The sequence below is a fragment of the Cryptotermes secundus genome, unplaced genomic scaffold (assembly GCF_002891405.2).
Source record: "Cryptotermes secundus unplaced genomic scaffold, Csec_1.0 scaffold43, whole genome shotgun sequence".
Taxonomy (NCBI): domain Eukaryota; kingdom Metazoa; phylum Arthropoda; class Insecta; order Blattodea; family Kalotermitidae; genus Cryptotermes; species Cryptotermes secundus.
The window spans coordinates 2,365,089-2,384,250 of NW_019723298.1; the positions used below are offsets into that span (position 1 = coordinate 2,365,089).

Sequence of the window (19,162 nt, forward strand, 5' to 3'; positions counted from 1 at the left end):
ATCTTCAGGCAAGTGTTCACTTTTTGAAGCTATCGCAATGCACTAGATCTCAAGTCAATTTATTTCCATGCTATTACATTATCACCGTTCACAATAAAATTTGTTTGAGAACAAAACTCTCTTGCAGTTCTGTGTTACTTTTCCTCTTGCAATGTCCATGTTTGTGCCCCCTTCATATGTATGTACTCATTTGTTGGGCATATGAGCCTTATGAACCTTTTTAAGTTACAATGAAGACAGAGGTGAATGAGTGCTATATGAGTGCAACAAGATGCTCAACTATAATATTGTAAAATCCTCCCTGTACATTATAGTGTAAAATGCAATGTTACACAGTACAAAAGTTTATTTTTATTAGACAATAAATACACATTCAACATCTGCTCTCAAATGTATATGCATGTGGGCACTCCTGGAACTGCTGCTTCTCAATCATGATTAACCCTGAGTTGGCATAGATTCCTCTAATGTGTGCTGTTAATCAAGAAGTAGGACAGCTTCCTCTGGATCAAGATATGTTTCCTTACATCGCCGTGCTACTATTATTTTCAAATGCATCATTTCTTTGTGGAGTTCATCTACATATACTTCATTCAAATATTTGCAGTTCTCAAGGTGTAGTTCAGCCAAGTGTGGGAGGTGAGTTGAGATTAGGTGGAAGTTGGATCCTGTTAAGTCATTATAATTGAATTTGAGAACTTGCAATTCTCTGCATTTCACAATATGCTCAATTGCCTTATCTGTCATCTTATAACATCCTGATATATCAAGTTTCTTTAGACTGCAGCAGCCTGCACCAACATATTCCATGCTTCTGTCTGTGAGATCCATGCACATAGATAAATCCAGATGGTGTATATGGATGCATTTTCCAATATATCGGAGTCCCTCATTCTGTAGGCTCTGACTACCAGAAATGTTTAGATGTTGTAACTGTGGACAATTCTCAAAGATTGCAGTCACAGCTATATCACTGATGTAATAAGATTCGCTTAGGTCAAGATGCACCACCTGTGAAAGTGAGCCACTCAGAAAAAACATGGGGAAATTATTCACAATATCTTCTGTACAATAACGGAATGCAAAATATTTTAAATTTGTAAGTTTTATAAGCGACTGAATATCATCATACAGCAAATGATCATTACAGTTCTCAATGTCAAGGTGTTGAAGTGTGGTGCATTCACTTAAATGTTCTGCCATACTTTTTGTCACAGAGATTTTACAAGAAAAAGATAGAAGTTGATGTCTCTTTTTCCGCAGTAAATTATGTATATCTTCATCTAACTGGCCATGATATCCTATATGTATGTGTTGCAGTGATGGACATCCATCAGCTATTGGTATCAGAACTCCTTCCCACATTACCACACTGCACACAGAGTTTCCATCTAAACACAAACTTCTTAGTGACTGACACTGGCCAATAAGTTCTGAAAATTTTATTAACTCTTCTGGAAACATAGGATATGGAAGTGGAACTTTCAGAGACTCAATGTGTGGGAAGTGTTGTATTATTTTCTGTATGAGTGGAATATTCATGTTATGCGAGTTATGAAGATCAATACTTCGTATGTTTCTACAAAACTTACACAAAGCATCAATTACTATATTTTCTGATCTTCGTGTAGCAGAATATGATCTCAGTGCTGGCATGTTTTCCAGATACTTAGCTATTTCTTTATCAGTTATTTCTTTTCGAGGATTGAAGACAGCATTTCTCCATAACTTGTTGTCTCGAGACACTTCCCTCCAACGCATGCACACATTCTGTGTTGACACTACCAACTCTTCAATGTTCAAGTATGTGAATATCTTCAGAAGTACCTCATTTGGTAAATCATCAAATTGTTTCCCAGATGCCATCTTCTTGAGCTGTAACAGTGAAATACACATTCACATCATTCCCCCTTTTCCTTACTATTTTAAGAGTATTACAAGCCAAAATAAGTAGTGAAAAAATGTAGGAGTCTGTATAAAGCTTCTTTATGGCCACAGGGAGGGCAGATTATCCTTAGACTGGTCATTGCAGCTGACACAGCACTCTTCTAGCATAGACCTGCCATGGTAGCTGATAATTTGTCAGCCAGTTTCCCACTGTAGTTTAATTTACATTATTTTATAGAGGAGTGACAACCCTCTCCTTCTAAGCAAGCCTCACATGTTGAGAACATGTTTCTACACACACAACGAAGCTGCTGCACAAGAATTGTGTTATTTCCTTCAAGTTCTTCCAAGGAGTGAGAATTGTTAACATATACGATTGTGGAGGCCACAGACCGTGACTTATGACTTCTTCAGCAGACTTCATCAAATATGTTCACAGAACCTTTTGCAGTGTATAACATTGCATAAATTGCCCATACAATTTTTCAGCATCAGTCAGTCGACTGAAGAAGGGTGACAGACTCTTATCTCTCATAATATTTGGAATTTTGTTTCATAAAAAACATAGGCCCAATTATCCTCCACACACTATACATGTCCCTTTAAACATTTCTTTTTATCCAGCACTAGTCTCATAGAAAGTAATTTTGTTATTGTATTGTAAATCATTGCTTTAAAAACCACTGCACTGTCAGCCTACTTCCTATGAAACTTTCTAAAACATGAAGAATGTTGTACAAAGATATCATATACAAATTCTCTGTCCAATACTATACTTCATTTCTGCACACACTATTTCACAACACTGGCAACTGTACTCATACTCTCATGGACAAGTAAACACACAGTGCTACCGACAGAAGCCAGCAAGCATCTGGTGACTAAGCGACAATTCTGCGGCCGGCATTGGACAGGTGTGGGAGAATAAATTTCTAGCCTTATAGTCTAAGGATATCTGTTCTCTCTGTATAATTTCTACTTTGCTTTTATTCTAAAGTTCTTAAAAAAATGTCTCATCATTCTGTAAGATGGATACAGGGATGAAACATTTATTTCATTACATTTTAGAACTTGTATTTGAAATAATTTCCAAGTTCATAAATACTTAACAAGATGGGCATTGAGTTTTATGTAAACATTTGAGTAAAATTCTAGCCCTATGTGGTTCATATGACCTGGAGTGTCTATTTAAATTTCTGCTTTAGTAACACTTCCTTAATATACACCATAAAAATCTGTTCATCAATCACAAACAATAAACCACAGCCTCATAAATCAGTATGCTATGCACAAAGAACATTTAATAAGTAGGTTAAATGTAACACAAAACAATGCCAGTCTTAACAATTTGCGGACGGCGCATCCTTTAAAAGGTTTTTCGCTTTTAAACATGGTGGACTGTTCACATGTTAACAGGTTTTTAAAACACAATAAGTTGCAACACACTATACATCTCTCTGGCTCCACCTAGCTAGCATGTAGCTGCTTGCAGCTGCGTTATAAGGCTCTGGAATGTCTGCTGACCAATCAGTTACTAGACCTCGCTGTAAATCTATGCCCCTGCAAAGGAAGATAAATGCCTTTATTTCTTCAAGCTTTACGTAGCAAGCTGTCAGTCAGTAGTTCAATGTGGATCAAAGACCAAAGCGGTTGACACCTAAGCGATTTCTTGGAGAACAAGAAATATCTGACTTCTTCTCTGATGAGCTATCTGACGTCCCTTGTGAGTCTGCTAGTGATACGGACTCACAATCTGATAGTGAGTGAAGCAGGGGCAAACAAAAAAATTGTGACCACAAACAGGGAAAGTGAAAGTAAACGTGACCCTACCTCCGACGAATGTGCGGGTAGCAACATTGCGGGGACAGCCACATGGGGAAAAGTAGACAAAACGCCTGCTTTGGGACAGTTTACTTGAAATCCAGGGGTGAAGCAAATTCCATCAGACCCTATGCAAGTGTCTGAAGTAGCGGAACTGTTTTTTGGAGATAGTTTCTTTGACATGCTGTGTCAGGAATTAGCGGAACTGTTTTTTGGAGATAGTTTCTTTGACATGCTATGTCAAGAATTAGCGGAACTGTTTTTTGGAGATAGTTTCTTTGACATGCTATGTCAAGAATTAGCGGAACTGTTTTTTGGAGATAGTTTCTTTGACATGCTATGTCAAGAATTAGCGGAACTGTTTTTTGGAGATAGTTTCTTTGACATGCTATGTCAAGAATTAGCGGAACTGTTTTTTGGAGATAGTTTCTTTGACATGCTATGTCAAGAATTAGCGGAACTGTTTTTTGGAGATAGTTTCTTTGACATGCTATGTCAAGAAACTAACAGATACTATCTCCAACACCGTGAACATTATGACAGAAGTTATAAGGCGCTGAAGTGGGTGGATGTCACTTCGGCAGAAATGAGAAAATTTTTTGCAATTATCTTTCTAATGGGCCATAGAAGGAGGGATAATCTGAAAGAGTATTGGTCAACAGATCCGTTTTTAGAAATTCCAATTTTTGGCAAACTGAGCCATAAGAGATTTGAGCAAATTTGGTGGTGTTTGCATTTCAATAATAATGAACTGCAACCACAATCAACAAGCAGGCTTTTCAAAATTCAGCTCTTATTGAACTTTTCGTTCAGAAATTTCAGACAGTTTATAAGCCAAACCAACAACTGTCTTTGGACGAATCTGTGATTCCTTGGAGGGGAAGGCTTCGTATGTGAACATATAATCCTGGGAAACTTGCAAAGTATGGCCTACTTGTTCCTGTAATTACTGAAAGCACTTCAGGCTATATTGGAAATTTAGAAATTTATTCTGGTGAAGGAAAGAAATTGCAAGAAAGTATTCTTTCCGTTTTGGAACCCTATCTTGATCAAAATTACCATGTCTATCAAGACAATTATTATAACAGTGTGGCAACTGCAGAACACCTATTTTCGAGAAAAGTACGTGTTTGTGGAACAATTAGGGTGAACAGAGGCCTTCCTCCAGATCTGAAAGAGGAATTTAAATCCCTGAAACGTGGTGAAACCACATTCAGGAGGAAGGGGGATAGGGGGATATTTTTCTTCAGTCCTGGAGGGATACTCTTGTTGTAAATATGATTTCCACAATTTACAATTCAAGCATGGTTGATGTTCAAAGGAGACATGGACAGGTAAAGAAGCCTGTTTGTATTTCCGAGTATAGTATGTTCATGAAGGGAGTTGATAGAGCCGATCAGTACTTGGCCTATTATTCTCTTCCTCGGAAAACAGTAAAGTGGACAAAGAAAGTTGCCTTGTGGCTTATAAATTGTGCCATTTTCAATTCATTTTTGGTTTTCAAAAATCTAAACCCTCATTCAAAATTGAAATACAAGGCATTTCTGCTGAATGTGGCAAAAGCCTGGGCTACAGACCACACGGTGGCGGCAGACATAGTCTTAGTATGACCGGGGCCGTCTACTCTCACCCCACGCAGGCCTCATTTTGACCCCCCTGGGCGACTCTCAGGTGATATGCGGAAACATACCCTCGCAAAAATTGTGAAGAGTGAATATTTCAAGGGGAAGCAGCCTTCTAGGCAATGCCATGTTTGCGCAATTCACAAGAAAAGGAGTAGGACTGCCTACATTTGCAAGTTTTGTGTAATGCCACTTCACAGAGGGGAATCTTTCGAGAAATATCACACCCTCAAGCACTTCTAGAAGCATTGGTAAGTGTTCTCAGAAAATGTTAGTTCATAAAATTAATTAGGTGATTTTATATTAATTTTTAAAGTGAACAGTGCACAAGTTAGGGTAGTAGGTATAGCGGCCTCCGTAGTATAGAGGTAACGTTCCCACCTCATGACTCGTGGTACATGGGTTCAAACCCGGCGGAGGTCATGGAATTTTTAAGGGCGGAAAAATTCAGGGAACAAGTCCTCCGGGAGGGACTTTAAGCCATGGGTCCCGTGTCGTAGCTTTACGGCATGTAAAAGAACCTCATATCTCCAAAGGAGGTCACTGAGCCAAATTCAGGACGTTTCCTGCCCAACAGTAGTCTCTAACGCCTCTGATAGATGGGGGAAGCATTATAGATACCGCTAAGCCAGTAGAGGCCAAACTTGCTGGCTCGGTCGGGACTGATGGTACGCACCAATATCGGTAGGGTATAGAGACTGATAAGACTATCATAGAGGGAAGCGCAATGGACCAATACTGGTCTAAGTGCATGGGGAAACCCACCCTCTCCAATAACTAACTAACTTACTAGGGTAGTAGGTATAAAAATGCCGGTCTGCAGGGTGATTTAAATATTTAAATTGCCAGTCCGCAAAGTGTTAAAGTGGGTACAGATTAATCATGCTTGGGCTTGGGTTCATGATACTCAGCATGATTACTGCCTGCACTCTAAAGACTGGTCAGAATTGCTCTGATCTGTGAGGTTGTGCATGATTACTGTGATGTGGCTATAATATGGGTAATGAAATTCTTTTAAGTGAGTGCTGGATTCATCATTGCACATTCTGGTTAAAGAATAAAAAGGTTTTCAAAAGTAGAAATCCATATAGTGAAACTGATCTGTTTCTATTAAGTGATTTATGATTACACAGCTGACATTTCAAGACCCACGGAATGCCTCTTTCAGACTTTGATAATTAATGCAGATGGTCCTAAAATAATGAAAAAGGGTACAGCATTTTAAGTTATTCTTGCGAAGGGCAAATTTGCTGTAACATTATGTTACTTTACTACTGGAAAATCATACACCAGTTTAAACTTCCTGTTCAAATTTTCAAAACCATCTCCACCATTACATCAGGCAAATGTGTATCTATGAAGGCATATGTAAAAATAAGAATTATCTGAGTGTATGAATAACTACATTTGTGTGAGTGAAAATCATAGTAACTAGTAATACCCACAATTTTTGTTCTCTTCTCTGTTTAGTTACTCCATTTACTGTAACTTTATATTTAAATTCTTGAAATGATGATTATCCTGATTTCAAAACCTGATGGGCTGTGTAAGTAGAATTCGAGTAAATCTACAGTTCTGGACTCAAGTCATGTTGAGATGAGCCAAATGGTGCTTGCCGAGAAAATGTCATTGTTCTTGGACCTGCAGGCCTTCTGAACACATGCGTTCATGCAGAAATGATTTTCTGCTTCCTAATCCTCTGGCTCGCATTTGTGATGACTGTAGGTCCAAAACCAAGGAACCAATTTTTCTTCCATTTTAAATTCCTTTTCAAGATTATCAAAACCATTTTTCTTCACACCCAAACACACAGACTAGCCCATGTTAAAATATGTGGCATTCCTTCTTAAATCTAACTATAGCTATACTTCTTCATATAGCTGACAACAGTAGCAGTAATGGGTTTACAGGAGCTTCAGCAGAATGGTTATTCCCACCAAATGAGAACGGTGCTTACATCTTAACAGTCTGTGGAGAAATGGAACTCTCAAGTCACAATGAATACTGGCAGAAATTTTTATAATCATAAATTGTTCTATTTACACTTCTGAATGCATATTCTTTATTTGGAGATGTTCGATGTGATGTGTGAATTATAGATGGCAACAATTTTAAGAGTATTATCTCATTTTAGAAAACTTAAGATAAAATTCATCATTTGTTAGACAGTGGTGATCTTCATAGTAGCCAGAAGTTACTTACTTATGTTGTAACCGATTACTCCTTTTTAGTAATATACTTCGCCTAATTTATGCATAACTTCATTTTTATGTATCTCTTGTATTTTTACAGAACTTAAATTATGAGTTTGGGTGAATTGCATACATTACTACGCATTAGAAACTGCCGTGAACTATGTATTGAAAGAGGATGATTCTATGTCTTGTGACTTGTGAAACTCGTGATTTAGTTCTTTCTTTGTCTTATGATGGGTAATGTATGCCCAACAAGTAGGTAGCTAGGGGGTTTACAGCGGTACTTCCCACCAACAGCCAATCAGCTTGCTGAAATGGTAATATGACATCATACTGACGCTGAGATGACAAAATGTAAAGCTCTTTGTCCAAAAGAGACACTAACTTGTTTCCAAGCGGTGAAGACTTGTTCATGCACGTTCTGTCTTCACAAAAGGGGGACAAACAATTATATCCCATTATATATTCAAGTGTAACAAAATGTAATTACAGCTCAATAAATAAAGTGTGTGTGAGTGTTATAAAATTGTTGCGGTTTTGTTGAAGCCAAGGCCCACTTAACAGTCCTGGTGATAATCTCATGTTCCCCAACTGGGGTGGCGCCCAAACAACTATCAGGGTGAGGCAACATAAACAACTGCTACAGAATCGCTAAGAGGCGATTCACCAGTGCAGCTGCGTCCACCTTTACTCTTCGCAGAAGGCAGCTACGGCTCACTTTACACTTCACTGGCCAACAGCAATGCCCTACATAAGAGACTACCGGCAATAATTTATTTGCAGCAAATGATGCATTTCCCCTGTATCAGCACTATGAAAGTGTACCCCAATGCACACAAGAATAAGTCTTGAAAATAATTTAAATACAGATCATCTAGAGCATACACAATTGCACAAAATGTGTTCAAAATTTTATCTGCAGTATTTCGGGCAATGAGGAAACCTTACAGCCTGAGAAAGCACAGTCTGTTATTCTTGTATGTTTGCATCTGCATAATTATTTACGGAAATCTTCAACTGCAAGGAACATACACAAACTGAACTGGACGTCTTATTAAGCATAAGGCAGATAAGTACTTCTACAGACATGGAGATACTCATATAATGAAGGGACAATAAGTTGAATCTCAGGTTCTCAAACTGGTGACTATGAACATTATGATCTTCTGCACTGAAACACTGAACACTTCAGTACGCTGACATTTTAGAAGAACGTATCATTGCAAGCAAGAAACCAACAAGAAGCATGCAACAAGATCATCTCTGCCTGCCAAATGCTTCTTTGTGGTTTGATATTTGGCTTAGGCTCTGAACATGAAGATGGAGCTGACATATTCCTCCAAACCACTTGTGGTCTTCTACCACATTATATGGAATTACAACCCAGAAAAATCATACTCTTTAAGGGACATTAATGTTACTCTTTCCTCTGCAAAATGTTGAAGGACATCCTACACTTGCTGGAATATCAGAGACAAATTCACAAAGTACTCCTTGTACTCATCAATCAAATCTTGAACCAACTTATCAGTCCAGTCCACTACAACTAAGAACACAAATCAGTACATCAAAAATACAGTAAAGCTATACACTCAAGAGTACACAGACATTCAATCAAGACAAGAACCCTGTAAATTCCTTGTGTGTTCAACTGAGCGTATCACCATGAAGTATAATCACACAGTACATTCTGACCTATACTGATAAAGTCATTCATGTGCATAATTAAGCATTATGCCATGAACACATATGTAGGAGTGGAGGTACAACTCCACCATTCTTGACCTCAGCACTAGATGGATGCAAGTGGTCAGCTTCATGCCCCTGCCACTTTACCCCCAGGTACACAGCCTTTGGTACCCACTGAATGGGAAACTGGGTGGGCTCCAGAGCCGGCCTGGACACTGTGGAGAAGAGAAAAATTTTCTCTGCCGGGAATTGAAACCCTGGCCGTCCTACCCCGTACCTATACCCACTGAGATATCCCGATTCCTCTAAATAACAAGGCAACCAATAAAATAATAAATCAAGTAACTAATGCTACAAATAATTCCTTTTTATGAACTTAATAATAAAAAGGAAGTTTCAAATCTGTGGTACTTGCCTTCAAATTCTGGTTGCAAAATAATGAATGCCAGGGAGGTGTCTGCACAATGTAAAGATGCTACCCAAACAATGCTATAATTCTCTTTCAGGATATTTATAGCAGAGTGATGGAAGAAATGAATTTAAAGTGGTCAGAAGATGTGTAGCTTCACAACTTAAAAAGCTGCCACTACAAAATGCACTGGAACTTAATATACAGTGACACCCAGAGATGACTGAAGGTGCCAGCAGACCCAAGAGGCCATTATGCACATCCAAGCCCTTCTTCTTCATCTACTATTGCAACACACCCTTTTCCAAACACCCAAATTCCACAGCAAGTTTTCAGGCATATGGAAGAAGCAGAGTACACAAACATTCAATCAAGACAAGAACCAGGGGCCAACTAAAATGTTGTACAAACTGCAATGCATCTTGGTAAGCCTCCCTTTGAAGTACTGCCTCTCGACCCATGGCTCTAGTTAACTGTGCTCTTTGGAATCAGGCTCACGAAACTGCCCACATTTACGCAGATACACATGTTGGACCCAACTTTAGGAGAATGAAATATCACACTGGGTATACATAGTTACAGTACTTCCTTAAACAAAAATTATTTTCTGAAGTATACTCTTCATCATTCTGTGTACAAGTATAACCAGGCCAGTCAACTCTCACATACCAAAATCATAATGAAATACAAATTCAGAGGTTTTCACTGGAGTGATTGTTCAAAGTGTGGTTTCATGAGTTAGATTCCACAGAGTCCTGTTGGTGGGTACCAATATTTTGGTATGGTATATATACAAATTTTTTAATTACGTGTCTCAATTTTGCACAGCAACTATGGCTGTTTGACCATTTAATACAATGCAAGCATTCATATTTACTATAGAGTGAAAACAGTATACCTTATTTAACGCTTCCCAGAATAGAATCTCAATGTATCCTGAACATTTTATTGAGAAATGTATGCCGCACAACTGAGACTACTTGTATTTCCACCATCTGCTGTGATATCAGTAGGGTGCTTTGTTGGCCTATGGACTCATCAACCGTGCTGTAGGCATACACACTGCCAGGGTTTTTCTTGGGGAGGGAGCCACACATGTTTCCAGCAGGGAAAGCTGGGACATCTGCTTACAAACATGCACTTAAGTCATTTAAAAGTATTTTCACTGACTGCCTTGGAGTATTCAGGATAGAATTATTTCCAAGTACCTTTAATTGTAATTAATATTTACTATATTTCTCTATCAATTTTTACTTTTTCCAGAAGTCAGAGGTAAATGCCTACCTTAAGATAATTTCTGAGTGCTCTTAAACTGTTAAAAGATCAGCATACTCTTATATGATAAACGAACTTTAATAAAATAAGAACCAACCATTAATCTAACTCAGTTTTAACCTCAAATAATCACATACCTTGCTTGCTGTTCACACTATTAACAGTTTATGTATATCTGCGTGAAATGGGGTACACAATTCGCTAGTTACATACTCATTGCCGCTCATTACTATTCAAGGACCACTTCAGATATCGTACTCAATACAACACGGCTCTCCAGGTCCCACAGGTTCAACCACACAAACACACTTCTCAACATTTCCCATGCCTACCGGGTCCAGAGGGTCAAGAACGATCAAGAACTCACGCGAACTGAATAATGGTCCTTGGCAACATGGCCGCCGTGACGTCATGAAAGCATTACTTCTGCCATCTGAGATGCTGCAAAACTGGGTAAGTAAAGTAAAAAGTAAAGCTATCCCTGTACCAGGCCATGAAGATCCATAGGGTTGTGAGACGTTGAGGGTCCCGGGTCCCACACTATCGAGACCATCTAGACAATCGGCTCAAAGATGGCGGTAACGTTGTCAGGCTTACGCGCCGGCCGCGCTTTACTCCCCAGGAACATTATTTAATTCATTCCTGGTATTCATTTCTGTTAGAGGCCGAATAAACCCCAGGGCCTAGTGTGGCTGGAAGGATTAGGTCAACTGAAAAAATCCAATGACCTCATCGGGACTTGAACACGCGACCTTCCGGCTGGGTACTTTCTGAAAAGTGAGGGCCTCTAAATTCGTTCATTTAACTGTTAACAAGAAAGTGAATGAACTTTTGGTTACATTACATATATATTTTTTCACTTCATGAATCCAATTATCTCCCCATAGGGCTGAGTATAAAACATGTCACATATTACAAATTCATGACTACACATCATTCACCACTGGTCCAATAAAATACATAATGACGCCTCACACAGATAGGTCAAGTTGTCAGGACAACACATCATCATCATCATCATCATCATCATCATCATCACTGGCACGACAGCCCTTTGCAAGCCCTGGCCTTCCTCAGGATTGCTCGTCATTCTTCTCTATTCGATGCTACATTCCTCCAGTTCTTTACACCCAAAATTCTTATGTCCTGCCACACACATTCTTCCCATCTTAGTCTTGGTCTTCCCACTCTCCTATTTCCTTCTGGTTTTGTGGGAACATCCCACATATTATCACCGCGCTCACTTTTCACCAGCACGCGCGCTAACAAATAAAATTGTAAGGTCAAGGTCATGTTACAACTGACGGTCGGTCACTCTGTCTGTCTTGGTGTCGAGTCCCAGTTGGGGCTCATGACCAGATATTTCTTTTGAATGAAACTCACTGTCTTGTCTATGTGGGGCGCCCTCGCTGACGAGAGGTCGGTTCCGTCATTTGTCAGTCAGTCGGTTTTAATATGTCCACTGTCTGTATTTACATAGATTTACAATACACACTTATTTCTTACTTTTATGTACAATATATACAAGGCCTCTGTCAGTCCAGGCTCAGTACAGCAGATTACGCCCTATTTCCAGTATTATTCGCTACCACGGCACTCTAGTCACTTGAACGGTCGTATGCCTGACGACCGCCAAGTTTAAGCCTCTTATACTTTCTGTGGCTGGCTTCGCCTTGTCCAATGTTGCGAACATTCTCATTATCATGATTTTGTATGACTTCTGCTTGTTGCCTGCATAATTTTGTTATGTAATCATATACGTATTGAATTTTGAATGCCATGTGCAATTCGCGGACCGGTGTGCGCCTTGGAAAATTGCCAATCGTGCGGAGAACCTTGTTTTGCAGGCGCTGCAATCTAACTAGATGGGTGTCTGCCGCAAACTCCCAGGCGGGACTAGCGTAAGTCATTACGGATCTAATAAGAGCTTTATGGAGGGTCAATTTAATGTTAGCGCTCAATCGCTCACTTTTGAAAAAGGGAATATACTGTAATGAATGTTCTGAAGGCCTTGGCTTCGATCATTTCTATGTGTAATCTCCATGTCACTCTCTTATCGAAAATTACACCTAGATATTTTGCACTATTTACAAATGGAATATTTCTTCCGTTTAGAGTAAGACAAGACTCAGGCGGTCGACGACCACGAGAGAAGTAGACCCCCCGAGTCTTATCTTCATTAATTTTTATATTCCAGCGCTCACACCAGGTCTCCATTGAGCTGAGACCGCGCTGGAGTTTTCTAACAATAAAACCCTCTTTGCGATCTGTCGCATACAGACAGGTGTCGTCTGCAAAGAGGGCCAGGTGAACGCCCTGTGTATGGGGGGCATCATTTATATACAAATTAAAGAGAGTAGGGGAAAGAACAGAACCTTGTGGCACCCCTGCTTGCATTTCCCTTGGCGTTGACATTTCGCCTTCAACAGAGACCCTGAATTTACGTTTAGAGAGAAAGGACCCAATAAGCTTGGTCAAAGAGTTGGGGAATTCCAATTTTGATAATTTAAACAGCAAGCCTGAGTGCCACGTGGTATCAAAGGCTTTTTCGATGTCCAAGAACACTGCAGCCGTAGACATTTTATTGTTGAAATTAAGGGTCACGTGGTCCGCCAGCCTCATACATTGCAATGTCGTGCTGTGACGTGCACGAAAACCAAACTGACTTGCGTTGAGCAGGTCTCTTTCTTCAATATGTTTATGGAGGAATTTCAAAATTGCTTTTTCGAATAGTTTTCCTGTCGTGGACAGGAGGCTGATCGGACGTAAATTTTGAGGAAATTTCGGGTCTTTACCCGGTTTAGGTAAAGTTATTATTTTTGCTTCCTTCCAAGTATTTGGAAAGTGAGAGAGCCGAAAACAGTGATTGAATAAGTGAGTTAGGTGAACCAATGGTCTCCTTGGAAGGTGCCTGAGGCATTCATTTGGGATGCCGTCAATTCCACAGGCCTTTTTTAATTTCAGGGATTTTATTAATTTCTGAACGTCACATGGTCTGATCCTTAGAGGGGGGTTTTCATCCACGGCTTCCAGCAGAGCTTGAACTCTAGCCTCCACCCGCTCTTCATGGTTTTTATCGCACAGGTCATGTGGCGTGAACTGAGTTTCCAAACAGTCGGCAATTTCATTGGCTTTTTCAGAAGGATGAAATTTTAGGCCAGAAGAACCATGAATAGCAGTTGGTGCCCTTGGTCCGTCTCTCTGAAGGAGAGATTTCGCAATGGGCCATATACACTGAGGTGTGACTTCAGCGTTGCTTATTTTTGTTTCCCACCGTTCAAGTGCCTTTTTACGGGTCATTCGCCTGATTGATTTGGTGACCCAATTGACTGCCGTTTTACACGCTGGATCCCTGGTTTCTTGCCACAGTTTTCGTAGCCTCTGTTTATATTTTATCAAACGATCTAGACCAGGAAGATCGTTGTTTATGTCCGAAAGTGTAACTTTACTTGTCGACAGCCTATATGCCGAAGCAATAGAGGCTGCAAAGTCGCGTGCCGCTTTATCGGCTTCTACCCCCGAATTAATTTTTAGTTTAGGTGATATTAATTCAGAAGCGAGGCTTTGAAACCGCTCCCAATCTGTAAATTTTTCAATGGGTTCCGAAAGATTCCTAATTTTAACGTGATCCAGTATGTGGAATACTATTGGTAGGTGATCTGAGTCCAAAATATCAGAGACGATGACATCTGACACTCTGATATTTTTGTGAACCACAATGTCTAACACGTCACCATTTCCCGCAGGGGAATAATGAGTGGGGCACTGTGGTGCTGAGATTTCGAAATCACTTATATCAAATAAATCCATAAGTTTCAAGCCTGAGGGGTTTGAAACTCTGATATTCCAAAAGGGGTTCTTAGCATTCAAATCACCTGCCAAAATAGACTTTCGTCTGAAACTTAAGAGCTCAGTGATGTCAGCATCACTCCAGACTTTGCCTGGAGACTTATAAACAGCTGCAAGCAGCACTTCGCTATTACCAATTGGTATGCAGACCCTTGTCGCTTCTACTGAACCAAGGGGTGGTAGGTCTACATGGTTATGGGGAATGCCTTTTCTTACTGCAACGGCAGTCCCGCCTTTTCTGCCCGAGTGGCGGTCGATTCTATAAAAGTGGTAATTTGGAATAAAGAACCTCTCATGAGGTTTCAAATGTGTGTCTGAAAACAGGGCCACATCTATGTGTAGGTCTTGCAGCTGTTTACCGAGCTCATAGCCCTGCCTCCCAATGCCGTTCGCATTAAATGCTATGACTTTGAGAGGCCTATTAATTGTAGTGGCCATTCTGTTTCATAAGGTTTAGAACAATTTTGGTAATGACCATTATTTTGTCCTCTTCGGACACCACACCGCTGACCTCTATCATAATCTGCTGTACTACAGTCACTACTTTCAACATATTGCCGAGAGACTGACCGTTTACATTAGTAGCCTGAACTGACTGACCTGTTTCTTTCTGCAGTGCAGGAGCCGGTACAATCTGCTTCTTTGTTGTGGCTGGAGCCATCCAAACATGGCTTTCCTGAGGGCGCTGATGCTGCTCTGCTGTACTGCCTCGAAGTGCCGCCGCGAAGGAGACACCTGGAGTGACGGTGGCTGAAGCGAAAACCCTCCCCATAGTTTTGGACATTCTCTGAACCTTCCTTCTCTGTTGCTCTTCTTTGTCATGTTTGCAACCCCGATAATTGGCGGGATGTGGCTTTTCTCCCTCCGCTAACTGGCAGTTGCAGCATACTGGGGTGGAGGCAGAGTTCTCCTTTTCTGGGCATTCCTTGTGTATATGGCCACCTCTGCACCACAAACAACGTGGGGGCTGTTTGCAGTTTGCCCAAACGTGGCCGAACTGCTGGCAGGTGTAGCACTGTGTGAGCCCGCTTTGTGCTTTGTATGCCTCTGCCTTGATGGCAATGTGGCAGAGGTTGGTCAGTCGGAAGAGTTCTTGGGACTTCTCGTTTTCTAGGAAGTGTAACCAGGAAGAAGGGAAGGTAGATGGTATTTGTTCCTTCTGGAGGAGTCCGATGACTGGTCATTTGTTTGATGCTAATGACGTCAAACCCCAGACTCACCAGACCGTCAGAGATATCTTCCGCTGGAGTATTTTGGGGGAGGTGACGAATGACAGCTTTGATGGGTTTTCGGGTTTTGGAAAGTAGGAAAAGTAAGCCAAACTGCTGTCTTCAAGAAATTTCTTTATGGCTGAAAAGTCCGCCATTTCTTTTGTGACAATTCTGGTCCCACTTCTTGTGTTGCGGAACTCAAAACTGTCATTAACAATGCCTTTGATATTCCTCTGCAACTGTATCAGGTTAGTTGCAGAGGTTAGGACAATGGGAGGAGGCCTACCTGACCTGCTGCAAGATGGTTGCTCTTCTTTGTCTGATGTCTCCTCCGCGACGTCCATTTCTGTTGTCCTGAGGGGCGCAAAAAATTTTTTGTTGGCACTTCAACCCGGGATTTTATCCTGGGGTCCCTTGGGCTAGGTGACGGCTTTGGCTTTTTAGTCTGCTCCTCTGAGGGGTTTCGTTTACGTCTTCTTTGTTCTCGAAATTCCTCAGCTGATTCTTCTTTCTGTTCCAGCAGCAGCGACTCTCACAACTCCCTGTGGATGGAAGTGTACAGGCGTAGCATGGCTGTAAAGAGAGCCTTACCGTCGAGATGCTTACATATCACTGTTCTTTCAGCCTCGGATTTTGTTATGATTTTGCTCCATACTCCGCCGTTTCCATTTATGGAGGGAGATGTCTGGATAAGCTGCCCTATTGTTTGCAAGCCTTTGCCTATCAGTTTGATTTCCTCCTGACAGTCAGGGATATTAGTTTTTAAGTTTTCGTGGTTCCTCTTAAAGGAAGCCACGATTGATGTCCACCCCGTTTTGCACAAGGTCGGTTCCATAATTTGGCCTGCTTGATAGTTTGTTGCAGACGGGACGCCCCCATCTCCGATGTACTAGACACACCACTCACTGTGTAGTTCTTGCGCACTATTCCAACTATTACAGATAGTAAGCTGCAGATGAATACACTCCAACTCTATGATCACTCAAGACAGCTCGAAGAAACTCCTTCGTTAATCGAGTGATCACAACTCCTCTCCAGCAGCAATGAACCACGTAATCGCTCTCGATACCAATACCCTCTCCTCAATCCAATCAAACAGACAATCTGATAATTCTGATCTCAGATCCTTTGATCTGATCCCACAAAAATTTTTGATCTGATCAATCAAATTGCATCCAACGTTCGCATTTATACAGCGCTTGCTGCTAGCCCGCATCCACATCATTACGCGCGCTAGCCAACCAGAGCTCATCAAATTTTCGCTCCGCCATCACGCATTGTACAAAAGGCGGAGCACAAGCTCGCAAGCAGTCAGTTCCACATCAGCAGTCTTCAAGCAATCTACAAGCAATCAGCACACTTCATCGCCAGCGCTCGGTCTTCGGAGTCTTCGGCTCTGTGCTGCGCCAGGAATGGCCGCCTCGCCACTCCGATGGCAGGCCCAACTCACTGGGCTGCCTCAGCTAGCCAGCGGTCATGCCCGACTCACTGGGCATCTGGCGTAGCTACTGCCTCTCCACTCCAGCGACCGCGCTCAATGACCAGACTTCCACCAGCAGCTGCTGCGCTGCGATCAAGCAAACTCCAGCAACTGCTGCACTGCGATCAAGCGACCTCCAGCAATGGCCGCACTGCGGCCAGTCAACACACCGCAACCAACCTCTCTTTCTACCGGCATACGTAGCGATACTTCACCGGCCAAACATCCCAGCAGTCAACGGTCCTTTTCAGGACCTACAAACTTTTCTGAAGAAGTGGGTTGTCATTGGAGTAATGACACAACAAAAACCCCACACAGTTCTATTCTCGCTGGCACGTATTGTGTGTCCAGCCCATTCAAGCCTTTTCACCTTTATAAATCCAATAATGTCTGGTTCATTAAATAGTTTGTATAGCTCATGGTTATACCTCTTCCTCCATATTCCATTTTCTTCCACTGGTCCAAAGATATATCTCAAGATTCTCCTTTCAAATATACTTAGCAGTCTTTCATCCCATCTTGACAGTGGCCAGGTCTCAGAGGCATAAGATAGCACTGATCTTATAAGTACTTTGTACTTTTATACTATACTTTATACTTTTACTTTTTTTGGTTTTCCTGGGTATTAATTTGGATTTCAGGTTTTTCCTAAGGCCATGGAGGCATTTATTTGCTGCAAGTACACGCTTTTTTATTTCATCACTGATATCATTTTTACAGTTAACTTCCGATCCAAGGTAAGTCAAACTACATACAACCTGAAATTTATATGATCCAATTTCAATATATGTACATCCATTAGCACAGTCTTTCTTGGTTACTGGCATGCACTTTGTTTTACTTCGGTTAATTTGTAGATTCATCTTTCCAAATTAAGAAAAGCTTCTTCATAGATTTTTGTGTTCTACCAATTATATCGGTATCATCTGCAAATGCCAAAATTTGATCTGACTTGTAGAATATAGTTCCCCTTGTGTTGATGCCTGCATCTCTAAGTACCTTCTCTAATGCTATAGGACAACACACATAGGTCGTGCAAAAACCACTGTCAAATTCACACCTTGCCATTGCACACACACATTGGTAAGCTAATTATAAAACATTAAAATTCATAACAAAATCAGACATCTTACATGCTCCTACACTTACAAGCAAGTCTCAACAATTTATAATTCACGCACACAGACCACTTATTAACTTTTAACTTTAGAGCTCCTTGCATGCTCGACAAATTCATCAATAGAGTAAAAGACGTTACTTTTCAAATTATTTCGTAAAACAAAACCTAAATTGCTTTTTATCATTTTTTAAAGCTGTGATATTTGACAGCAGATTATTAAATAGCTTGACACCTGAATAAGACACCCCTCTCTGATAGGATGATAAATGTGTCGAATGTATATGAAGGTGGTCATTCCTTCTGGTACCAATCACATATACAGAGTTACTGGTTTGAAACTTATCCAAATTATTAACAACAAATGTCATCAATGAGAACAAATATACACATGGAATCGGTAGTATGTCAAGCTTTTTAAATAGATCTCTACATGTATGAGCTGGGCCCACTCCCATAGTTATTCTTATTATTTTCTTCTGTATAAGAAAGACCTTATGACTGTCTGATGTATTTCACCAATATATTATTCCATATTTCACCAATGAATGATAATATGCATAATATACTGCTTTAAGATGACTACTTACTTACTTACTTACTTACT

The 19,162-nt window shown here is 40.7% G+C and overlaps 1 protein-coding gene across 4 annotated transcripts in view; it reads right to left on the reverse strand.

Moving 5' to 3' along the window:
• Positions 1 to 328: 328 nt before the first annotated feature.
• Positions 329 to 19,162, reverse strand: part of LOC111861632 (F-box/LRR-repeat protein 17) — a 31,016-nt gene continuing 12,182 nt past the window's right edge. For 2 of the 4 annotated variants that reach the window (XM_023846357.2, XM_033750403.1), the window contains one exon: positions 329 to 1,875. In XM_023846357.2, the coding sequence (XP_023702125.1) occupies positions 478 to 1,866 (1,389 nt within the window). In that variant the 5' untranslated portion in view covers positions 1,867 to 1,875 and the 3' untranslated portion in view covers positions 329 to 477. Of the gene's footprint in view, positions 1,876 to 10,521; positions 10,747 to 11,035; positions 11,355 to 19,162 lie in introns of those variants that run through there. The other 2 variants (XM_023846355.2, XM_023846356.2) reach the window with 2 other exon arrangements.